We start from the raw sequence: 18,917 nt of genomic DNA on the forward strand, positions 1-18,917 counted from the left end.
CCAGCACTGTATCATCAGCAAACGACAACTGACTCACTTCCCAAGCTCTCTCATCCACAACAGACTGCATACTTGCCCCTCTTTCCAAAACTCTTGCATTCACCTCCCTAACAACCCCATCTTCTTTCTTTCTTTCATACTATTCGCCATTTCCTGCATTAGCGAGGTAGCGTTAAGAACAGAGGACTGGGCCTTTTAGGGAATATCCTCACCTGGCCCCTTTCTCTGTTCCTTCTTTTGGGGGAAAAAAAAAAAAAAAAAAAAAAAATTGAGGGGGGAGGATTTCCAGCCCCCCGCTCCCTTCCCTTTTAGTCACCTTCTACGACACGCAGGGAATACGTGGGTAGTATTCTTTCTCCCCTATCCACCCCATCTATAAACAAATTAAACAACCATGGAGACATCACATCATGTACCCCTGCCGCAAACCAACATTCACTGAGAACCAATCACTTTCCTCTCTTCGTACACGTACACATGCCTTACATCCTCGATAAAAACTTTTCACTGCTTCTAACAAACAACTTGCCTCCCACACCATATATTCTTAATACCTTCCACAGAGCATCTCTATCAACTCTATCATATGCCTTCCCCAGATCCATAAATGCTGCATACAAATCCATTTGCTTTTCTAAGTATTTCTCACATACATTCTTATCCCTGAGGATAGGGGACAAAGAATGCTTCCCACGCACTCCTCACATGTCGTAGAAGGCGACTAAAGGGGACAGGAGCGGGGGGCTAGGAAACCTCCCATCCTTGTATCTTAACTTTCTAAACGGGGAAACAGAAAAAGGAGTCACATGGGGAGTGCTCATCCTCCTCAAAGGCTCAGATTGGGGTGTCTAAACGTGTGTGGATGTAACCAAGATGAGAAAAAAAGAGAGATAGGTAGTATGTTTGAGGAAAGGAACCTGGATGTTTTGGCTCTGAGTGAAATGAAGCTCAAGGGTAAAGGGGAAAAGTGGTTTGGGAATGTGTAGGGGGTAAAGTCAGGGGTTAGTGAGAGGACAACAGCAAGGGAAGGAGTAGCACTACTCCTGAAACAGGAGTGGTGGGAATATGTGATAGAGTGTAAGAAAGTAAACTCTTGATTGATATAAGTAAAACTGAAAGTTGATGGAGAGAGATGGGTGATTATTGGTGCATATGCACCTGGGCATGAGAAGAAAGATCATGAGAGGCAAGTGTTTTGGGAGCAGCTGAGTGAGTGTGTTAGTAGTTTTGATGCATGGGACCGGGTTATAGTGATGGGTGATTTGGATGCAAAGGTAAGGAATGTGGCAGTTGAGGGAATAATTGGTGTACATGGGGTGTTCAGTGTTGTTAATGGAAATGGTGAAGAGCTTGTAGATTTATGTGCTGAAAAAGAATTGGTGATTGGGAATACCTAGTTTAAAAAGAGAGATATACATAAGTATACGTATGTAAGTAGGAGAGATGGCCAGAGAGCGTTATTGGATTATGTGTTAATTGATAGGCATGTGAAAGAGGGACTCTTGGATGTTAATGCGCTGAGAGGTGCAACTGGAGGGATGTCTGATCATTATCTTGTGGAGGCAAAGGAGAAGATTTGTTGAGGTTTTCAGAAAAAAAGATAGAATGTTGGGGTGAAGAGAGTGGTGAGAGTAAGTGAGCTTGGGAAGAAGACTTGTGAGAGGAAGTACCAGGAGAGACTGAGTACAGAAAGGAAAAAGGTGAGACCAAAGGACGTACGGGGAATGGGGGAGGAATGGGATGTATTTAGAGAAGCAGTGATGGCTTGCGCAAAAGATGCTTCTGACAAGAGAAGCATGGGAGGTGGGCAGATTAGAAAGGGTAGTGAGTGGTGTGATGAAGAAGTAAGATTATTAGTGAAAGAGAAGAGAGAGGCATTTGGATGATTTTTGCAGGGAAATAATACAAATGACTGGGAGACGTATAAAAGAAAGAGGAAAGAGGTCAAGGGAAAGGTGCAAGAGGTGAAAAAGAGGGCAAATGAGAGTTGGGGTGAGAGAGTATCATTAAATTTTAGGGAGAATAGAGTGAATTGGATCGATGTGGTATACCGGGGTTGACGTGCTGTCAGTGGATTGAATCAGGGCATGTGAAGCGTCTGGGGTAAACCATGGAAAGCTGTGTAGGTATGTATATTTGCGTGTGTGGAAGTATGTATATACATGTGTTTGGGGGTGGGTTGGGCCATTTCTTTCGTCTGTTTCCTTGCGCTACCTCGCAAACGCGGGAGACAGCGAAAAAAAAAAAAAAAGATGTTTTGGAAGGAGATAAATAGAGTGCGTAAGACAAGGGAACAAATGGGAACATCAGTGAATGGGGCTAATGGGGAGGTAGTGGTGATGTGAGAAGATGGAGTGAGTATTTTGAAGGTTTGTTGAATGTGTTTGATGATAGAGTGGCAGATATAGGTTGTTTTGGTCGAGGAGGTATGCAAAGTAAGAGGGTTAGGGAGAATGATTTGGTAAACAGAGAAGAGGTAGTAAAAGCTTTGCGGAAGATGAAAGCCAGCAAGACAGTGGGTTTGGATGGTATTGCAGTGGACTCTATTAAAAAAGGGGGTGACTGTATTGTTGACTGGTTGGTAAGGTTATTTAATGTATGTATGACTCATGGTGAGGTGCCTGAGGACTGGCGGAATGTGTGCATAGTGCCATTGTACAAAGGCAAAGGGGATAAGAGTGAGTGCTCAAATTACAGAGGTATAAGTTTGTTGAGTATTCCTGGGAAATTATATGGGAGGGTATTGATTGAGAGGGTGAAGGCATGTACAAAGCATCAGATTGGGGAAGAGCAGTGTGGTTTCAGAAGTGGTAGAGGATGTGTGGATAAGGTGTTTGCTTTAAAAAATGTATGTGAGAAATACTTAGAAAAGCAAATGGATTTGTATGTAGCATTTATGGATCTGGATAAGGCATATGATAGAGTTGATAGAGATGCTCTGTGGAAGGTATTAAGAATATATGGTGAGGGAGGTAAGTTGTTAGAAGCAGTGAAAAGTTTTTATCGAGGATGTAAGGCATGTGTGTGTGTAGGAAGAGAGGAAAGTGATTGGTTCTCAGTGAATGTTGGTTTGCGGCAGGGGTGCGTGATGTGTCCATGGTTGTTTAATTTGTTTATGGATGGGGTTGTTAGGGAGGTGAATGCAAGAGTTTTGGAAAGAGGGACAAGTATGCAGTCTGTTGTGGATGAGAGAGCTTGGGAAGTGAATCAGTTGTTGTTCGCTGATGATACAGCGCTGGTGGCTGATTCGGGTGAGAAACTGCAGAAGCTGGTGACTGAGTTTGGTAAAGTGTGTGAAAGAAGAAAGCTGAGAGTAAATGTGAATAAGAGCAAGGTTATTAGGTACAGTACGGTTGAGGGACAAGTCAACCGGGAGGTAAGCTTGAATGGAGAAAAACTGGAGGAAGTGAAGTGTTTTAGATATCTGGGAGTGGATTTGGCAGCGGATGGAACCATGGAAGTGAAAGTGAATCATAGGGTGGGGGAGGGGGCAAAAGTTCTGGGAGCACTGAAAAATGTGTGGAAGTCGTGAACGTTATATTGGAAAGCAAAAATGGGTATGTTTCCTTCAAGGAATAGTGGTTCCAACAATGTTATATGGTTGTGAGGCATGGGCTATAGATAGAGTTGTGTGGAGGAAGGTGGATGTGCTGGAAATGAGATGTTTGAGGACAATATGTGGTATGAGGTGGTTTGATCGAGTAAGTAATGAAAGGGTACGAGAGATGTGTGGTAATAAAAAGAGTGTGGTTGAGAGAGCAGAAGAGGGTGTTTTGAAATGGTTTGGTCACATGGAGAGAATGAGTGAGGAAAGATTGACAAAGAGGATATGTGTGTCAGAAGTGGAGGGAACGAGAAGTGGGAGACTAAATTGGAGGTGGAAAGATGGAGTGAAAAAGATTTTGAGTTATCAGGGCCTGAACATGCAGGAGGGTGAAAAGCATGCAAGGAATAGAGTGAATTGGAACGATGTGTTATACTGGGGTCGACGGGCTGTCAATGGATTGAAACAGGGCATGTGAAGCATCTGGGGTAAACCATGGAAAGTTTTGTGGGCCCTGGATGGTGAAAGGGAGCTGTGGTTTCGGTGCATTATCCATGACAGCTAGAGACTGAGTGTGAACTAATGTGGCCTTTGTTGTCTTTTCCTAGCACTACCTTGCGCATATGCGGGGGTACGGGGTTTTCATTTTACGTGTGGCGGGGTGGCGATGGGAATGAATAAGGGCAGACAATATGAATTATGTATATGTGTATATATGTATATGTCTGTGTGTGTATATATATGTATACATTGAGATGTATAGGTATGTATATGTGCGTGTGTGGACGTGTATGTATATACATGTGTATGTGGGTGGGTTGGGCCATTCTTTCGTCTGCTTCCTTGTGCTAGCTTGCTAACAAAGAAGACAGCGACAAAGTATTAAAAAAAAATCATTCTTCAAAGCAAACTCCTGATCCACACATCCTCTACCACTTCTGAAACCACACTGCTCTTCCCCAATCTGATGCTCTGCACATGCCTTCACCCTCTTATCAATACCCTCCCATATAACTTACCAGGAATACTCAACAAACTTATACCTCTGTAATTTGAGCACTCACTTTTATCCCCTTTGCCTTTGTGTAATGGCACTATGCAAGCATTCCACCAATCCTCTTCAACATATATTTACAAATATCTCATTTGTATCAATCTGTTCAGTTGATTTTGAATCTTATGCCTATATCTTATTCATATAGTAAATATAAAAACCATGCACATATTTAAAATGTTATACACTTCACATATCTTTAAATCTATTATCTCTGCCTGAAAAGCTTGCTTGTTATGAGCTTTAGAACGTGCATATATACACTTAGTAACATACACTTTATGTCAAATCACAGAAATTAGTGAAACTAATGATAGCTGAAAAGAAATTAATGAATTTCAAAAGGTTACACAAGTCACACACTGAATAGGAACATAAGAGAGGCCTTACTGCATAGATAGTTGATACAGCCTCTATAGCCATAGGAGAATACTGACGGTCTTCAAGAACTGTCAAACCTTTGACAAGAATTTTGCTTAGCTTCTTAAAAATCTCATGGTCACGATCCAACCTGGAAAGGAAAGGTAGGTCTGTAACACAGGTTCTTGGGTAAACAGATTCACATTAAGGATATATATCTGTTTATTGAAAAATCTAAGATTTTTATAACATAAAATGATGCATATTTACAATAATACATTAAAATGTCTTTAATGTAGTATTCTGTTGTTTGGAAACTCACCTAGTTTTGAAAGAAAAAAGATTAGAATTTGACCTAGTTTGGCAAACTTTCAATGATTTGGAAAATTGCTACTCTCTTGTTCAGTGCTGTGGTCATTTGGGTACTCCACAGTTGACCAATATACTTAATGACTAGTATCCATAAGCATGTTTACAAATATGTATACTTTTTTTATGTTATTTCCAGGAAAATGTAAAAAAAAATACAAAACAAATACTAATAATAAGAAACTAAGCAATAATCAAGGGAATAATTGTAGAACATAAGGAGAGATCACTTTAAAGAGAGTGCAGCCACAATCAGTTACTGTAACAGCATAGGAACAAGCCTCATACAGAGACTTGTTTTTGTTTATATATGATATATATATGATATATATATGATATATGTGTCGGAGGTGGAGGGAACAAGGAGAAGAGGGAGACCAAATTGGAGGTGGAAAGATGGAGTGAAAAAGATTTTGTGTGATCAGGGGCCTGAACATGCAGGAGGGTGAAAGGAGGGCAAGGAATAGAGTGAATTGGAGCAATGTGGTATACCGGGGTTGACGTGCTGTCAGTGGATTGAATCAAGGCATGTGAAGCGTCTGGGGTAAACCATGGAAAGCTGAGTAGGTATGTATATTTGCGTGTGTGGACGTATGTATATACATGTGTATGGGGGGGGTTGGGCCATTTCTTTCGTCTGTTTCCTTGCGCTACCTCACAAACGCGGGAGACAGCGACAAAGTATAATAAAAAAAAATATAAAAAATAATGATTAATCTTGTTCACTTTACAATTATGATTCATGTGATTTCCTGCAAATGTAATAATACATCAAACAATTATTACCACTAAGAAGCTTAGCAAAACCAAAGAATATTATTGTTCAATCAAAGAAGAGATCACTTCACAACGAGTTCGGCCACAGTCAAATAAGTAACGAAAGGGTAAGAGAGATGTGTGGAAACAGAAAGTGTGGTTGACAGAGCAGAAGGGGGTGTGTTGAAATGGTCTGGACATATGGAGAGAATAAGTGAGGAAAGATTGACGAAGAGGATATATGGGCCACAAGTGGAGGGAACAAGAAGCGGGAGACCAAATTGGAGGTGGAAGGACAATGTGAAAATGATTTTGAGGGAATGGGGCCTAAACATACAGAATTAGAATGAAGAGGTATACAGGGGTCAATGTACTGTCAATGAACTGAATCAAGGCATGTGAAGCGTCTGGGGTAAACCATGGAAGGGTCTGAGGATCCTGGATGTGGATGGGGAGCTGTGGTTTTGGTGACAGCTTTAGAATGAGTGTGAACAAATGTAGCCTTTTTTGTTTGTTTTCCTGGCACTACCTCACTGAAGCGGAGGGGTAGCGATGCTATTTCCTGTCTATCAGGGAAGCGACAGGAATGGATGAAGGCAAGGAAGGTGAAAGAAAGTTGTTTAGAAGAGAGTGGTGAGAGTAAGTAAGCTTAGAAAGGAGACTTGCATGAGGAAGTATCAGGAGAGACTGAGTATAGAATGGCAAAAGGTGAGAGCAAATGATGTGAGGGGAGTGGGGGAGGAAAAGGTTGTACTTAGGGAAGCAGTGATGGCTTTCACATGAGATGCATGTGGTATGAAAGAGGTGGGAGGTGGGCAGATTAGAAATGGTAGCGAGTGGTAGGATGAAGAAGTACGACTGTTAGTGAAAGAGAAAAGAGAGGCATTTGAACGATATTTGCTGAGAAGTAGTGCAAATGACTGGAAGATGTATAAAAGAAAGCGGCAAGAGGTCAAGAGAAAGGTGTAAGAGTTTAAAAAGAGGGAAAATGAGAGTTGGGGTGAGAGAGTATCACTGAATATTAGGGAAAATAAAAAGATGTTTCGGAAGGAGGTAAATAATGACCATAAGACAAGAGAACAAATGGGAACATCGGTGAAGGGAGCAAGTGGAGAAGTGATAACAGATAATGAAAGAGTGAGAAGGAGATGGAGTGAATATTTTGAAGGTTTATTGAATGTGTCTGATGACAGAGTGGCAGATATATGGTGTTTTGGTTGGAGTGGTGTAGGAAGTGAGAGGGTCAGGGAGAATGATTTGGTGAAGAGAGAACAAGTAGTGAAAGCTTTGCGGAAGATGAAATCCGGGAAGGCAGTGGGTTTGGGTGGTACTGCAGTGGAATTTATTAAAAAAGGGGGTGACTGTGTTGTTGATTGGTTGGTAAGGATATTCAAAATAAGTATGGCTCAGTTTGGCTTCTGAATTTATAGAAGATATATGGATCAGGTGTTTGCTTTGAAGAATGTATGTGAGAAAATACTGATTTGTATGTAGTATTTATGGATCTGGAGAAGGCATATGATAAGAGTTTGATAGAGATACTTTGTGGAAGGTTTTAAGAGTATATGGTGTGGGAGGTACGTTGCTAAAAGCAGTGAAAAGTTTTTACTTAGGATGTAAAGCATGTGTACGAGTAAGAAGAGAGGAGAGTGACTGGTTCTCAGTGAATGTCTGTCTGCAGCAGGGGTGGGTGCAGTCCCCGTGGTTGTTTAATTTGTTTATGGATGGGGTGGTTAGGGAGGCAAAAGCAAGAGTTTTGCAGAGAGGGCGAGTACACAGTCTGTTTTGGATGAAAGGGCTTAGGAAGTGAGTCAGTTGTTGTTTCCCAATGATACAGCTTTAGTGGCAGATTTATGTGAGAAACTGCAGAGGCTGGACTGAGTTTGGTAAAGTGTGTGAAAGGAGAATGTTGAGAGTAAATGTGAATAAGAGCAAGGTTATTAGGTTCAATAGGGTTGAGAGACAAGTTAATTGGGATATAAGTTTAAATGGAGAAAAAATTGGAGGAAGTGAAGTGTTTTAGATATCTGGGAGTATATTTAGTAGCGGATGGAACCATGGAAGCTGAAATGAGTCACAGGGTGGGGGAGGGAGCGAAGGTTTTGGGAGCGATGAAGAATGTGTGGAAGAAAAGAAAGTTATCTCAGAGAGCAAAAATGGGTATGTTTGAAGGAATAGTACTTCCAACAATGTTATATGGTTGCGAGGCATGGGCTAATACATAGGGTTGTACAGAGAAGGGTGGATGGGTTGGAAATGAAATGTTTGAGGACAATATGTGGTGTTAAGTGGTTTGATTAAGTAATGGAAGGGTAAGAGAGATATGTGGAAATAAAATGAGCGTGATTGAGAGAGCAGAAGAAGGTGTGTTGAAATAGTTTGAACATATGGAGGAAATAAGTTAGGAGAGAATAACAAAGAAGATATATGTGTCAGAGGTGGTGGGAAGAAGAAGCAGGAGATCAAATTAGAGGTGGAAGGATGGAGTGAAAAAAAATTTGAGTGAACACACACACACACATATACGTATATACACATGTACATAATTCATACAGTCTGCCCTTATTCATTTCCGTCGCCACCCCGCCACACATGAAATGACAACCCCCTCCCCCCGCATGTGCACGAGGTAGCACTAGGAAAAGGCAGTAAAGGCCACATTTGTTCACACTCAGTCTCTAGCTCTCATGTATAATGCACTGAAACCACAGCTCCCTTTCAACATCCAGGCCCTACAGAACTTTCCATGGTTTACCCTAGACGCTTCACATGCCCTGGTTCAATCCACTGACAGCACATTGACTCCGGTATACCACATCGTTCCAATTCATTCTATTCCTTGCACACCTTTCACCCTCCTGCATGTTCAGGCCCCGATCACTCAAAATCTTTTTCACTCCATCTTTCCACCTCCAATTTGGTCTCCCACTTCTCGTTCCCTTCTCCTCTGACACATATATCCTCTTCGTCAATCTTTCCTCACTCGTTCTCTCCATGGGACCAAATCATTTCAAAACACCCTCTTCTGCTCTCTCAACCATACTCTTTTTATTACAACACATCTCTCTTACCCTTTCATTACTTACTCGATCAAACCACCTCACACCACATATTGTCCTCAAACATCTCATTTCCAGCACATTCACCCTCCTCCGCACAATGCCTTGCAACCATATAACATTGTTGGAACCACTATTCCTTCAAACATACCCATTTTTGCTTTCTAAGATAATGTTCTCGACTTCAACACATTTTTCAACGCTCCCAGAACTTTCGCCCCTCCCCCAACCTATGATTCACTTCCGCTTCCATGGTTCCATCTGCTGCCAGATCCACTCCCAGATATCTAAAACACTTCACTTAATCCAGTTTTTCTCCATTCAAACTTACCTCCCAATTGACTTGTCCCTCAACCCTACTGTACCTAATAACCTTGCTCTTATTCACATTTACTCTCAGCTTTCTTCTTTCACACACTTTACCAAACTCAGTCACCAGCTTCTGCAGTTTCTCATACAAATCAGCCACCAGCGCTGTATCATCAGCGAACAACAATTGACCCACTTCCCAAGCTCTCTCATCCCCAACAGACTGCATACTTGCCCCTCTTTCCAAAACTCTTGCATTTACCTCCCTAACAACCCCATCCATAAACAAATTAAACAACCATGGAGACATCACGCACCCCTGCCACAAACCAACATTCACTGAGAACCAATGCCTTTCCTCTCTTCCTACACATACACATGCCTTACATCCTCAATAAAAACTTTTCGCTGCTTCTAACAACTTACCTCCCACACCATATATTCTTAATACCTTCCACAGAGCATCTCTTATCAACTCTATCATATGTCTTCTCCTGATCCATAAATGCTACATACAAATCCATTTGCTTTTCTAAGTATTTATCACATACATTCTTCAAAGTAAACACCTGATTCACGCATCCTTTACCACTTCTGAAACCACACTGCTCTTCCCCGATCTGATGCTCTGTACATGCCTTCACCATCTCAATCAATACCCTCCTATGTAGTTTCCCAGGAATACTCAACAAACTTATACCTCTGTAATTTGAGCACTCACTCTTATCCCCTTTGCCTTTGTACAATGGTACTATGCAAGCATTCCACCATTCCTCAGGCACCTCACCATGAGTCATACATACATTAAATAACCTTACCAAACAGTCAACAATACAGTCACCCCACTTTTTTATCCTTGGGGATAGGGGAGAAAGAGTACTTCCCACATATTTCCTGTGTGCCATAGAAGGCGACTAAAAGGGAAGGGAGTGGCTAGCTGGAAATCCTCCCCTCTCATTTTTGATTTTCCAAAAGAAGGAACAGAGAAGAGGGCCAAGTGAGGATATTCTCTGAAAGACTCAGTCAGTCCTCTGTTCTTAACACTACCTTGCTAATGCAGGAAATGGCGAATAGTATGAAATTAAAAAAAATCTATTTATCTATCTATCATACTTTGTCACTGTCTCCCCTGTTAGTGAAAAACCCAAGGAAACAGACGAAAGAATGGCCCAACCCACCGACACACACATGTAAAAACATACACGTCCACACACACACATACATACTTATACATTTCAACGTATACATATATATATACATACACAGACATATACATATATACACACATAATTCGTACTTGCTGCCCCTATTCATTTCCATCGACACCCCACCACACACGAAACGACAATCCCTTCCCCAAGCATGCGTGCGAGGTAGCGCTAGGTAGTGACAACAAAGGCCACATTCATTCACACTCAGTCTCTAGCTGTCATGTATAATGCACCAAAACCACAGCTCCCTTTCCACATCCAGGCCCCACAAAACCTTCCATGGTTTACCCCAGATGTTTCACATGCCCAAGTGTTTTGGGAGCAACTGAGTGAGTGTGTCAGTAGCTTTCATGCACCAGACCAGCTATTAGTGATGGGTAATTTAAATGTGAAGGTAATGTGGCAGTTGAGGGCATATTTGGTGTATATGGGGCATTCAGTGTTGTGAATGGAAATGGTGAAGGGCTTATGGATTTGTGCTGAAAAAAGAAAAAGACTGGTGATTGGGAATACTTGGTTAAAAAGAGAGATTATTTATTAATTTATTTTACTTTGTCACTGTCTCCCGCGTTAGCGAGGTAGTGCAAGGAAAGAGATGAAAGAATGGCCCAACCCACCCACATACACATCCACACATGCAAATATACATACCTATACATCTCAACGTATATATATACATACACACACAGATATATACATATATACACATGTACATAATTCATACTGTCTGCCTTTATTCATTCCCATCACCACCCCACCACACATGAAATAACAACCCCTTCCCCCACATGTGTGTGAGGTAGCACTAGGAAAAGACAACAAAGGCCACATTCATTCACACTCAGTCTCTAGCTGTCATGTAATAATGCACCAAAACCACAGCTCCCTTTCCACATCCAGGCCCCACAGAACTTTCCGTGGTTTACCCCAGACGCTTCAAATGCCCTGGTTCTGGTTCAATCCATTGACAGCACATCGACCCCGGTATACCACATCGTTCCAATTCATTCTATTCCTTGCACACTTTTCTCCCTCCTGCATGTTCAGGCCCCAATCACTCAAAATCTTTTTCACTCCATCTTTCCACCTCCAATTTGGTCTCCCACTTCTCCTCGTTCGCTCCACCTTTGACACATATATCCTCTTGATCAATCTTTCCTCACTCATTCTCTCCATGTGACCAAACCATTTCAAAACACCCTCTTCTGCTCTCTCAACCACACTCTTTTTATTACCACACATCTCTCTTACCCTATTATTACTTACTCGATCAAACCACCTCACACCACATATTGTCATTAAACATCTCATTTCCAGCATATCCACCCTCCTCTGCACAACTCTATCTATAGCCCATGCCTCGCAACCATATAACATTGTTGGAACCACTATTCCTTCAAACATACCCATTTTTGCTTTCTGAGATAATGTTCTCGACTTCCACACATTCTTCAACGCTCCCAAAACTTTTGCCACCTCCCCCACCCTATGCTTCACTTCTGCTTCCATGGTTCCATCCGCTGCCAAATCCACTCCCAGATATTGAAAACACTTCACTTAATCCAGTTTTTCTCCATTCAAACTTACCTCCCAATTGACTTGTCCCTCAACCCTACTGTACCTAATAACCTTGCTCATATTCACATTTACTCTCAGCTTTCTTCTTTCACACACTTTACCAAACTTAGTCACCAGCTTCTGCAGTTTCTCTCACGAATCAGTCACCAGTGCTGTATCATCAGCGAACAACAACCGACTCACTTCCAAAGCTCTCTCATCCACAACAGACTGCATACTTGCCCTTCTTTCCAAAACTCTTGCTATCACCTCCCTAACAACCCCATCCATAAACAAATTAAACAACCATGGAGACATCACACACCCCTGCCACAAACCAATATTCACTGAGAACCAATCACTTTCCTCTCTTCCTACATGTACATATGCCTTACATCCTCGATAAGAGAGATATACATAAGTATATGTATATGAGCAGGGAAAATGGCCAAAGTGCATTATTGGATTGTGTTAATTGATAGGTGTGTAAGAGAGACTTTTGGATGGTAATGCACTGAGAAGGACAGCTGGGGGGTTGTCTAGCCATTATCTTGTAGAGGAGAAGGTGAAGAATTGCACAGGTTTTCAAAAAAGAAGAGAGCATATTGTGGTGAAGAGAGTGGTGAGAGTAAGTGAGCACGAAAAAGAACACTTGTGTGAGGAAGTACCAGGAGAGATTGAGTGCAGAAGGGCAAAATGTGAGAGCAAATGAAGTGAGGGGAGCAGGTGAAGAATGGGATGTATTTAGGGAAGCAGTGACGGCTTGTGCGAAAGATGCATGTGGCACGAGAAAGGTGGGAGGTGGGGAGATAAAAAAGGGTAGTGACTGGTGGAGGTGGGATGAAGTAAAGTTGTTAGTCAAAGAGAAAAGAGAGGCATTTTGACTGGGAGATATATAAAAGAAAGTGGCAGGTGATCAAAAGGAAGGTGCAAGGGTTGAAAAAGAGGGCAAATCAGACTTGGGCTGACAAAGTTTCATCAAATTTTTGGGAGAATGAAAAGATGTTTTGGATCGAGGTAAATAACGTATGCAAGACAAGAGATCAAATGAGTACATCAGTGAAGGGGGCAAGTGGGGAAGTAATAACAGGTAGTGATGATGTGAGAAGAAGGGGTGAGTATTTTGATAGTCTGTTGAATGTGTCTGATGACAGAGTGGCAGATATAGGATGCTTTGGTCAAGGTGGTGTGCGAAGTGAGAGGGTCATGGAGAATGTTTTGGTTAAGAGAGTAGGGGAAGTGAAAGCTTTGGGGAAGATGAAATCCAGCAAGGCGGCAGGGTTGGATGGTATTGCTGTTGAATCTTTAAGAAAGAGGGTGACTGTGTTGACTGGTTGGTAAGGATATTCATTGTATGGTGAAGTACCTGAGGATTGGTGGAATGTGTACCTAGTGCCATTGTACGAAGGCAAAGGGGATAAAGGTGAGTGTTCAAAGTACAGAGGCATAAGTTTGTTGAGTATTCTGGGAAATTATATGGGACAATATTGATTGAGAGGGTGAAGGCATGTGCACAGCATCACATTGGGGAAGAGCAGTGTGGTTTCACAAGTGGTAGAGGATGTGTGGATCAGGTGTTTACTTTAAAGAATGTGTGAGAGAATAACTTAGAAAAACATATGGATTTGTATGAAGCATTTATGGACCTGGAGAGGGCATATGATAGGTTTGATACAGATGCTTTGTGAAAGGTCTTAAGAGTTTATGGTGTGTGAGGTCAGTTGCTACAAGCAGTGAAAAATTTTTAACAAAGGATGTAAGGCATGTGTATGAGTAGGATGAGAGGAGAGTGATTAGTTCCCAGTGAAGGTTGGTCTGCTCCAGGGGGTGTGTGATGTCCCCATGGTTATCTTTATTTGTTCATGGCTGGGGTGGTTAGGGAGGTAAGTGTTAGAATTTTGGAGAGAGGAGTGAGTATGCAGTATGTTGGGATAAGGCCAGTGAAGTGAGTCAGTTGCTGCTCACCGTTCATACAGCTCTGGTGGCTGAATCAAATGAGAAACTGCAAAAGTTGGTGACTGAGTTTGGAAAAGTGTGTGAAAGCTGAGAAAGTAAATGTGAATAAGAGCATGGTTATTAGGTTCAGTAGGGAGGAGGGACAAGTTAACTGGGATGAAAGTTTGAATGCAGAAAAATTGGAGGATGTGAGGTGTTTTAGATATCTGGGAGTGGACATAGCAATGAATGGGACCATGGAAGCGGAAGTGAATCTACGGTGAGGGAGGAGGCAAAAGTTTTGGGAGCAATGAAGAATGTGTGGAAGGAGAGAACGTTATGTCGGATAGCAAATATGGGATGTTTGAAGGAACAGTACTTCCAACGTATATATATGGTTGCGAGGCATGGGCTATGGACAGGGATGTATTGAGGAGGGGGGGATGTGTTGGAAATGAAATGTTTTAGAATACTATGTGGTGTGAGTTGGTTTGATCAAGTAAGTAATGAAAAGGTACGAGAGATGTGTGGAAATATAAGAGTATGGTTGAAAGAGCAGAAAAGAGTGTGCTGAAATGGTTTGGACATATGAAGAGAATGAGTAACTAAGGGGGTAGGAGCAGGTGGCTGGAAATCCTCCCTTCCTGTATTACTTTCCAAAAGAAAAACAGAGCAAGGAGTCACATGAGAATTCTTCCCACTAAGAGTGTCATCTGCTCTTGATGCTATCTTGCTCACACAGGAAATGGTGAACATATATGAGAAAGAGAACAAAAGGTGTTTTATACATTAATAATCTTTAAATTTACACTTAAATACTCAGTGGCATTTCAGATGACATCAGAAAAGTTATATATTTATCTATTTATTATACTTATATGCTGTCTCCCGCGTATGCGAGGTAGTGCAAGGAAACAAACGAAAGAATGGCCTAACCCACCCACATACACATGTATATAAATAAATGCCCACACACGGACATATACATACCTATACATTTCAACATATACATAAATATACATATACACACACGTTCACACTCATACTTGCTGCCCCATCCATTCCCATTGCCACCCAACCACACATGAAACAGCACCCCCATCCCCCCACACACACATGAGGTAACGCCAGGAAAAGACAACAAAGGCCACATTCGTTCACACAGTCTCTAGCTGTCATGTGTAATGCACCGAAACCACAGCCCCCTTTCCACATCCAGGCCCCACAAAACTTTCCATGGTTTACCCCAGACGCTTCACATGCCCTGGTTCAATCCACTGACAGCACGTCAATCCTGGTATACCACATCATCCCAATTCACTCTAATCCTTGCATGCCTTTCACCCTCCTGTATGTTCAGGCCCCAATCACTTAAAATCTTTTTCATTTCATCCTTCCACCTACAATTTGGTCTCCCACTTCTCGTTCCCTCCACCTCATATCCCTCATATCCTCTTTATCAATCTTTCTTCATTCATTCTCTCCATGTGGCCAAACCATTTCAATACACCCTCTTCTGCTCTCTCAACCACACTCTTTTTATTACCTCATCTCTCTTACCCTTTCATTACTTACTCGATCAAACCACATCACAACACATATTGCCCTCAAACATTTCATTTCAAACACCACTCTTCTGCACAATCCTATCTATAGCCTATGCCTCCCAACCATATAACATTGTTGGAACCACTATTCCTTCAAACATACCCATTTTTGCTCTCCGAGATAATGTCCTCACCTTCCACACATTCTTCAATGCTTCCCACTACCTTTGCCCCCTCCCCCACCCCATGACTCACTTCTGCTTCCATGGTTCCATCCATGGCTAAATCCATTCCCAGATATCTAAAACACTTTACTTCCTGCACTTTTTCTCCATTCAAATTTACCTCCCAATCAACTTGTCCCTCAACCCTACTGAACCTAATAACCTTGCTCTTATTCACACTTACTCTCAGCCTCCTTCTTTCACACAATTTACCAAACTTTTGCAGTTTCTCAACTGAACCAGTCACCAGCGCTGTATCATCAGCATACAACTGACTCACGTCCCAAGCCCTCTCATCCACAATAGACTGCATACTTGCCTCTCTCTCCAAAATTCTTGCATTCACCTCCCTAACAACTCCATCCATAAACAAATCAAACAACCATGAAGACATCACGTACCCCTGCCACAAACCAACATTCACTAGGAACCAATCACTTTCCTCTCTTCCTACTTGTACAAAAGCTTTACATCCTTGATAAAAACTTTTCACTGCTTCTAGCAACTTACCTCCCACACCATATACTCTTAACACCTTCCACAGAGCATCTCTATCATATGCCTTCTCCAGATCCATAAATGCTAAATACAAATCCATCTGTCTTTCTAAGTATTTCTCACATACATTCTTCACATTCTTCAAAGCAAACACCTGATCCACACATCCTCTACCACTTCTGAAACCAGATTGCTCTTCCCCAATTGGATGTTCTGTACATGCCTATACTCTCTCAATCAATATTTTTTTACTTTTCATTTATTTGCTTTGTTGCTGTCTCCCGCGTTAGCGAGGTATCGCAAGGAAACAGACGAAAGAATGGCCCAACCCACCCACATACACATGTATATAAATACACGTCCACACACGCAATTATACATACCTATACATCTCAACGTATACATACATATACACACACAGACATATACATATATACATGTGTACATAATTCATAGTCTGCCTTTATTCATTCCCATTGCCACCCCGCCACAGATGTAATAACAACCCCCTCCACCTCATGTGTGCGAGGTAGTGCTAGGAAAAGACAACAAAGGCCACATTCGTTCACACTCATTCTCTAGCTGTCATGTAATAATGCACCGAAACCACAGCTCACTTTCAACATCCAGGCCCCACCCAACTTTCCATGGTTTACCCCAGACGCTTCACATGCCCTGGTTCAATCCATTGACAGCACGTCGGCCCCGGTATACCACATCGTTCCAATTCACTCTATTCCTTGCACGCCTTTCACCCTCCTGCATGTTCAGGCCCCGATCACTCAAAATCTTTTTCACTCCATCTTTCCACCTCCAATTTGGTCTCCCACTTCTCCTCGTTCCCTCCACCTCTGACACATATATCCTCTTGGTCAATCTTTCCTCACTCATTCTCTCCATGAGACCGAACCATTTCAAAACACCCTCTTCTGCTCTCTCCACCACACTCTTTTTATTACCACACATCTCTCTTACCCTATTATTACTTACTCGATCAAACCACCTCACACCACATATTGTCCTCAAACATCTCATTTCCGGCACATCCACCCTCCTGCGCACAACTCTATCCATAGCCCACGCCTCGCAACCATACAACATTGTTGGAACCACTATTCCTTCAAACATACCCATTTTTGCTTTCCGAGATAATGTTCTCGACTTCCACACACTTTTCAACGCTCCCAGAATTTTCGCCCCCTCCCCCACCCTATGACCCACTTCCGCTTCCATGGTTCCATTTGCTGCCAAATCCACTCCCAGATATCTAAAACACTTCACTTCCTCCAGTTTTTCTCCATTCAAACTTATCTCCCAATTGACTTGACCCTCAACCCTACTGTACCTAATAACCTTGCTCTTATTCAAACTTACTCTCAACTTTCTTCTCTCACACACTTTACCAAACTCAGTTACCAGCTTCTGCAGTTTCTCACATGAATCAGCCACCAGCGCTGTATCATCAGCCAACAACAACTGACTCACTTCACACGCTCTCTCATCCACAATAGACTGCATACTTGCCCCTCTTTCCAAGACTCTTGCATTCACCTCCCTAACAACCCCATCCACAAACAAATCAAACAACCATGGAGACATCACACACCCCTGCCGCAAACCTACATTCACTGAGAACCAATCACTTTCCTCTCTTCCTACACGTACACATGCCTCACATCCTCGATAAAAACTTTTCACTGCTTCTAACAACTTGTCTCCCACACCATATATTCTTAATACCTTCCACAGAGCATCTCTATCAACTCTTATCATATGCCTTCTCCAGATCCATAAATGCTACATACAAATCCATTTGCTATTCGAAGTATTTCTCACATACATTCTTCAAAGCAAACACCTGATCCACACATCCTCTACCACTTTTGAAACCACACTGCTCTTCCCCAATCTGATGCTCTGTACATGCCTTCACTCTCTCAATCAATACCCTCCCATATAATTTACCAGGGATACTCAACAAACTTATACCTCTGTAATTTGGGCACTCACTCTTATCCCCTTTGCCTTTGTACAATGGCACTATGCAGGCATTCTGCCAATCCTCAGGCACCTCATCATGAGTCATACATACATTAAATAACCTTACCAACCAGTCAACAATACAGTCACCCCCTTTTTTCATAAATTCCACTGCAATACCATCAAACTCTGCTGCCTTGCCTGCTTTCATCTTCCGCAAAGCTTTTACTACCTCTTCTCTGTTTACCAAATCATTTTCCCTAACCCTCTCACTTTGCACACCACCTCGACCAAAACACCCTATATCTGCCACTGTATCATCAAACACATTCAACAAACCTTCAAAGTACTCACTCCATCTCCTTCTCACATCACCACTACTTGTTATCACCTCCCCATTTGCCCCCTTCACTGAGGTTCCCATTTGTTCCCTTGTCTTACGCACTTTATTTACCTCCTTCCAAAACATCTTTTTATTCTCCCTAAAATTTAATGATACTCTCTCACCCCAACT

General features: G+C 42.1%; 1 protein-coding gene across 1 annotated transcript in view; it reads right to left on the reverse strand.

Moving 5' to 3' along the window:
• Positions 1 to 18,917, reverse strand: part of LOC139755260 (condensin complex subunit 1-like) — a 549,693-nt gene that overhangs the window by 243,344 nt on the left and 287,432 nt on the right. The window contains exon 18 of the mRNA XM_071673408.1: positions 4,989 to 5,109. Coding sequence (XP_071529509.1) covers positions 4,989 to 5,109 — 121 coding nt within the window. The remainder of the gene's footprint in view (positions 1 to 4,988; positions 5,110 to 18,917) is intronic.

The sequence above is a fragment of the Panulirus ornatus genome, chromosome 1, assembly GCF_036320965.1.
Source record: "Panulirus ornatus isolate Po-2019 chromosome 1, ASM3632096v1, whole genome shotgun sequence".
Classification (NCBI taxonomy): Eukaryota; Metazoa; Arthropoda; class Malacostraca; order Decapoda; family Palinuridae; genus Panulirus; species Panulirus ornatus.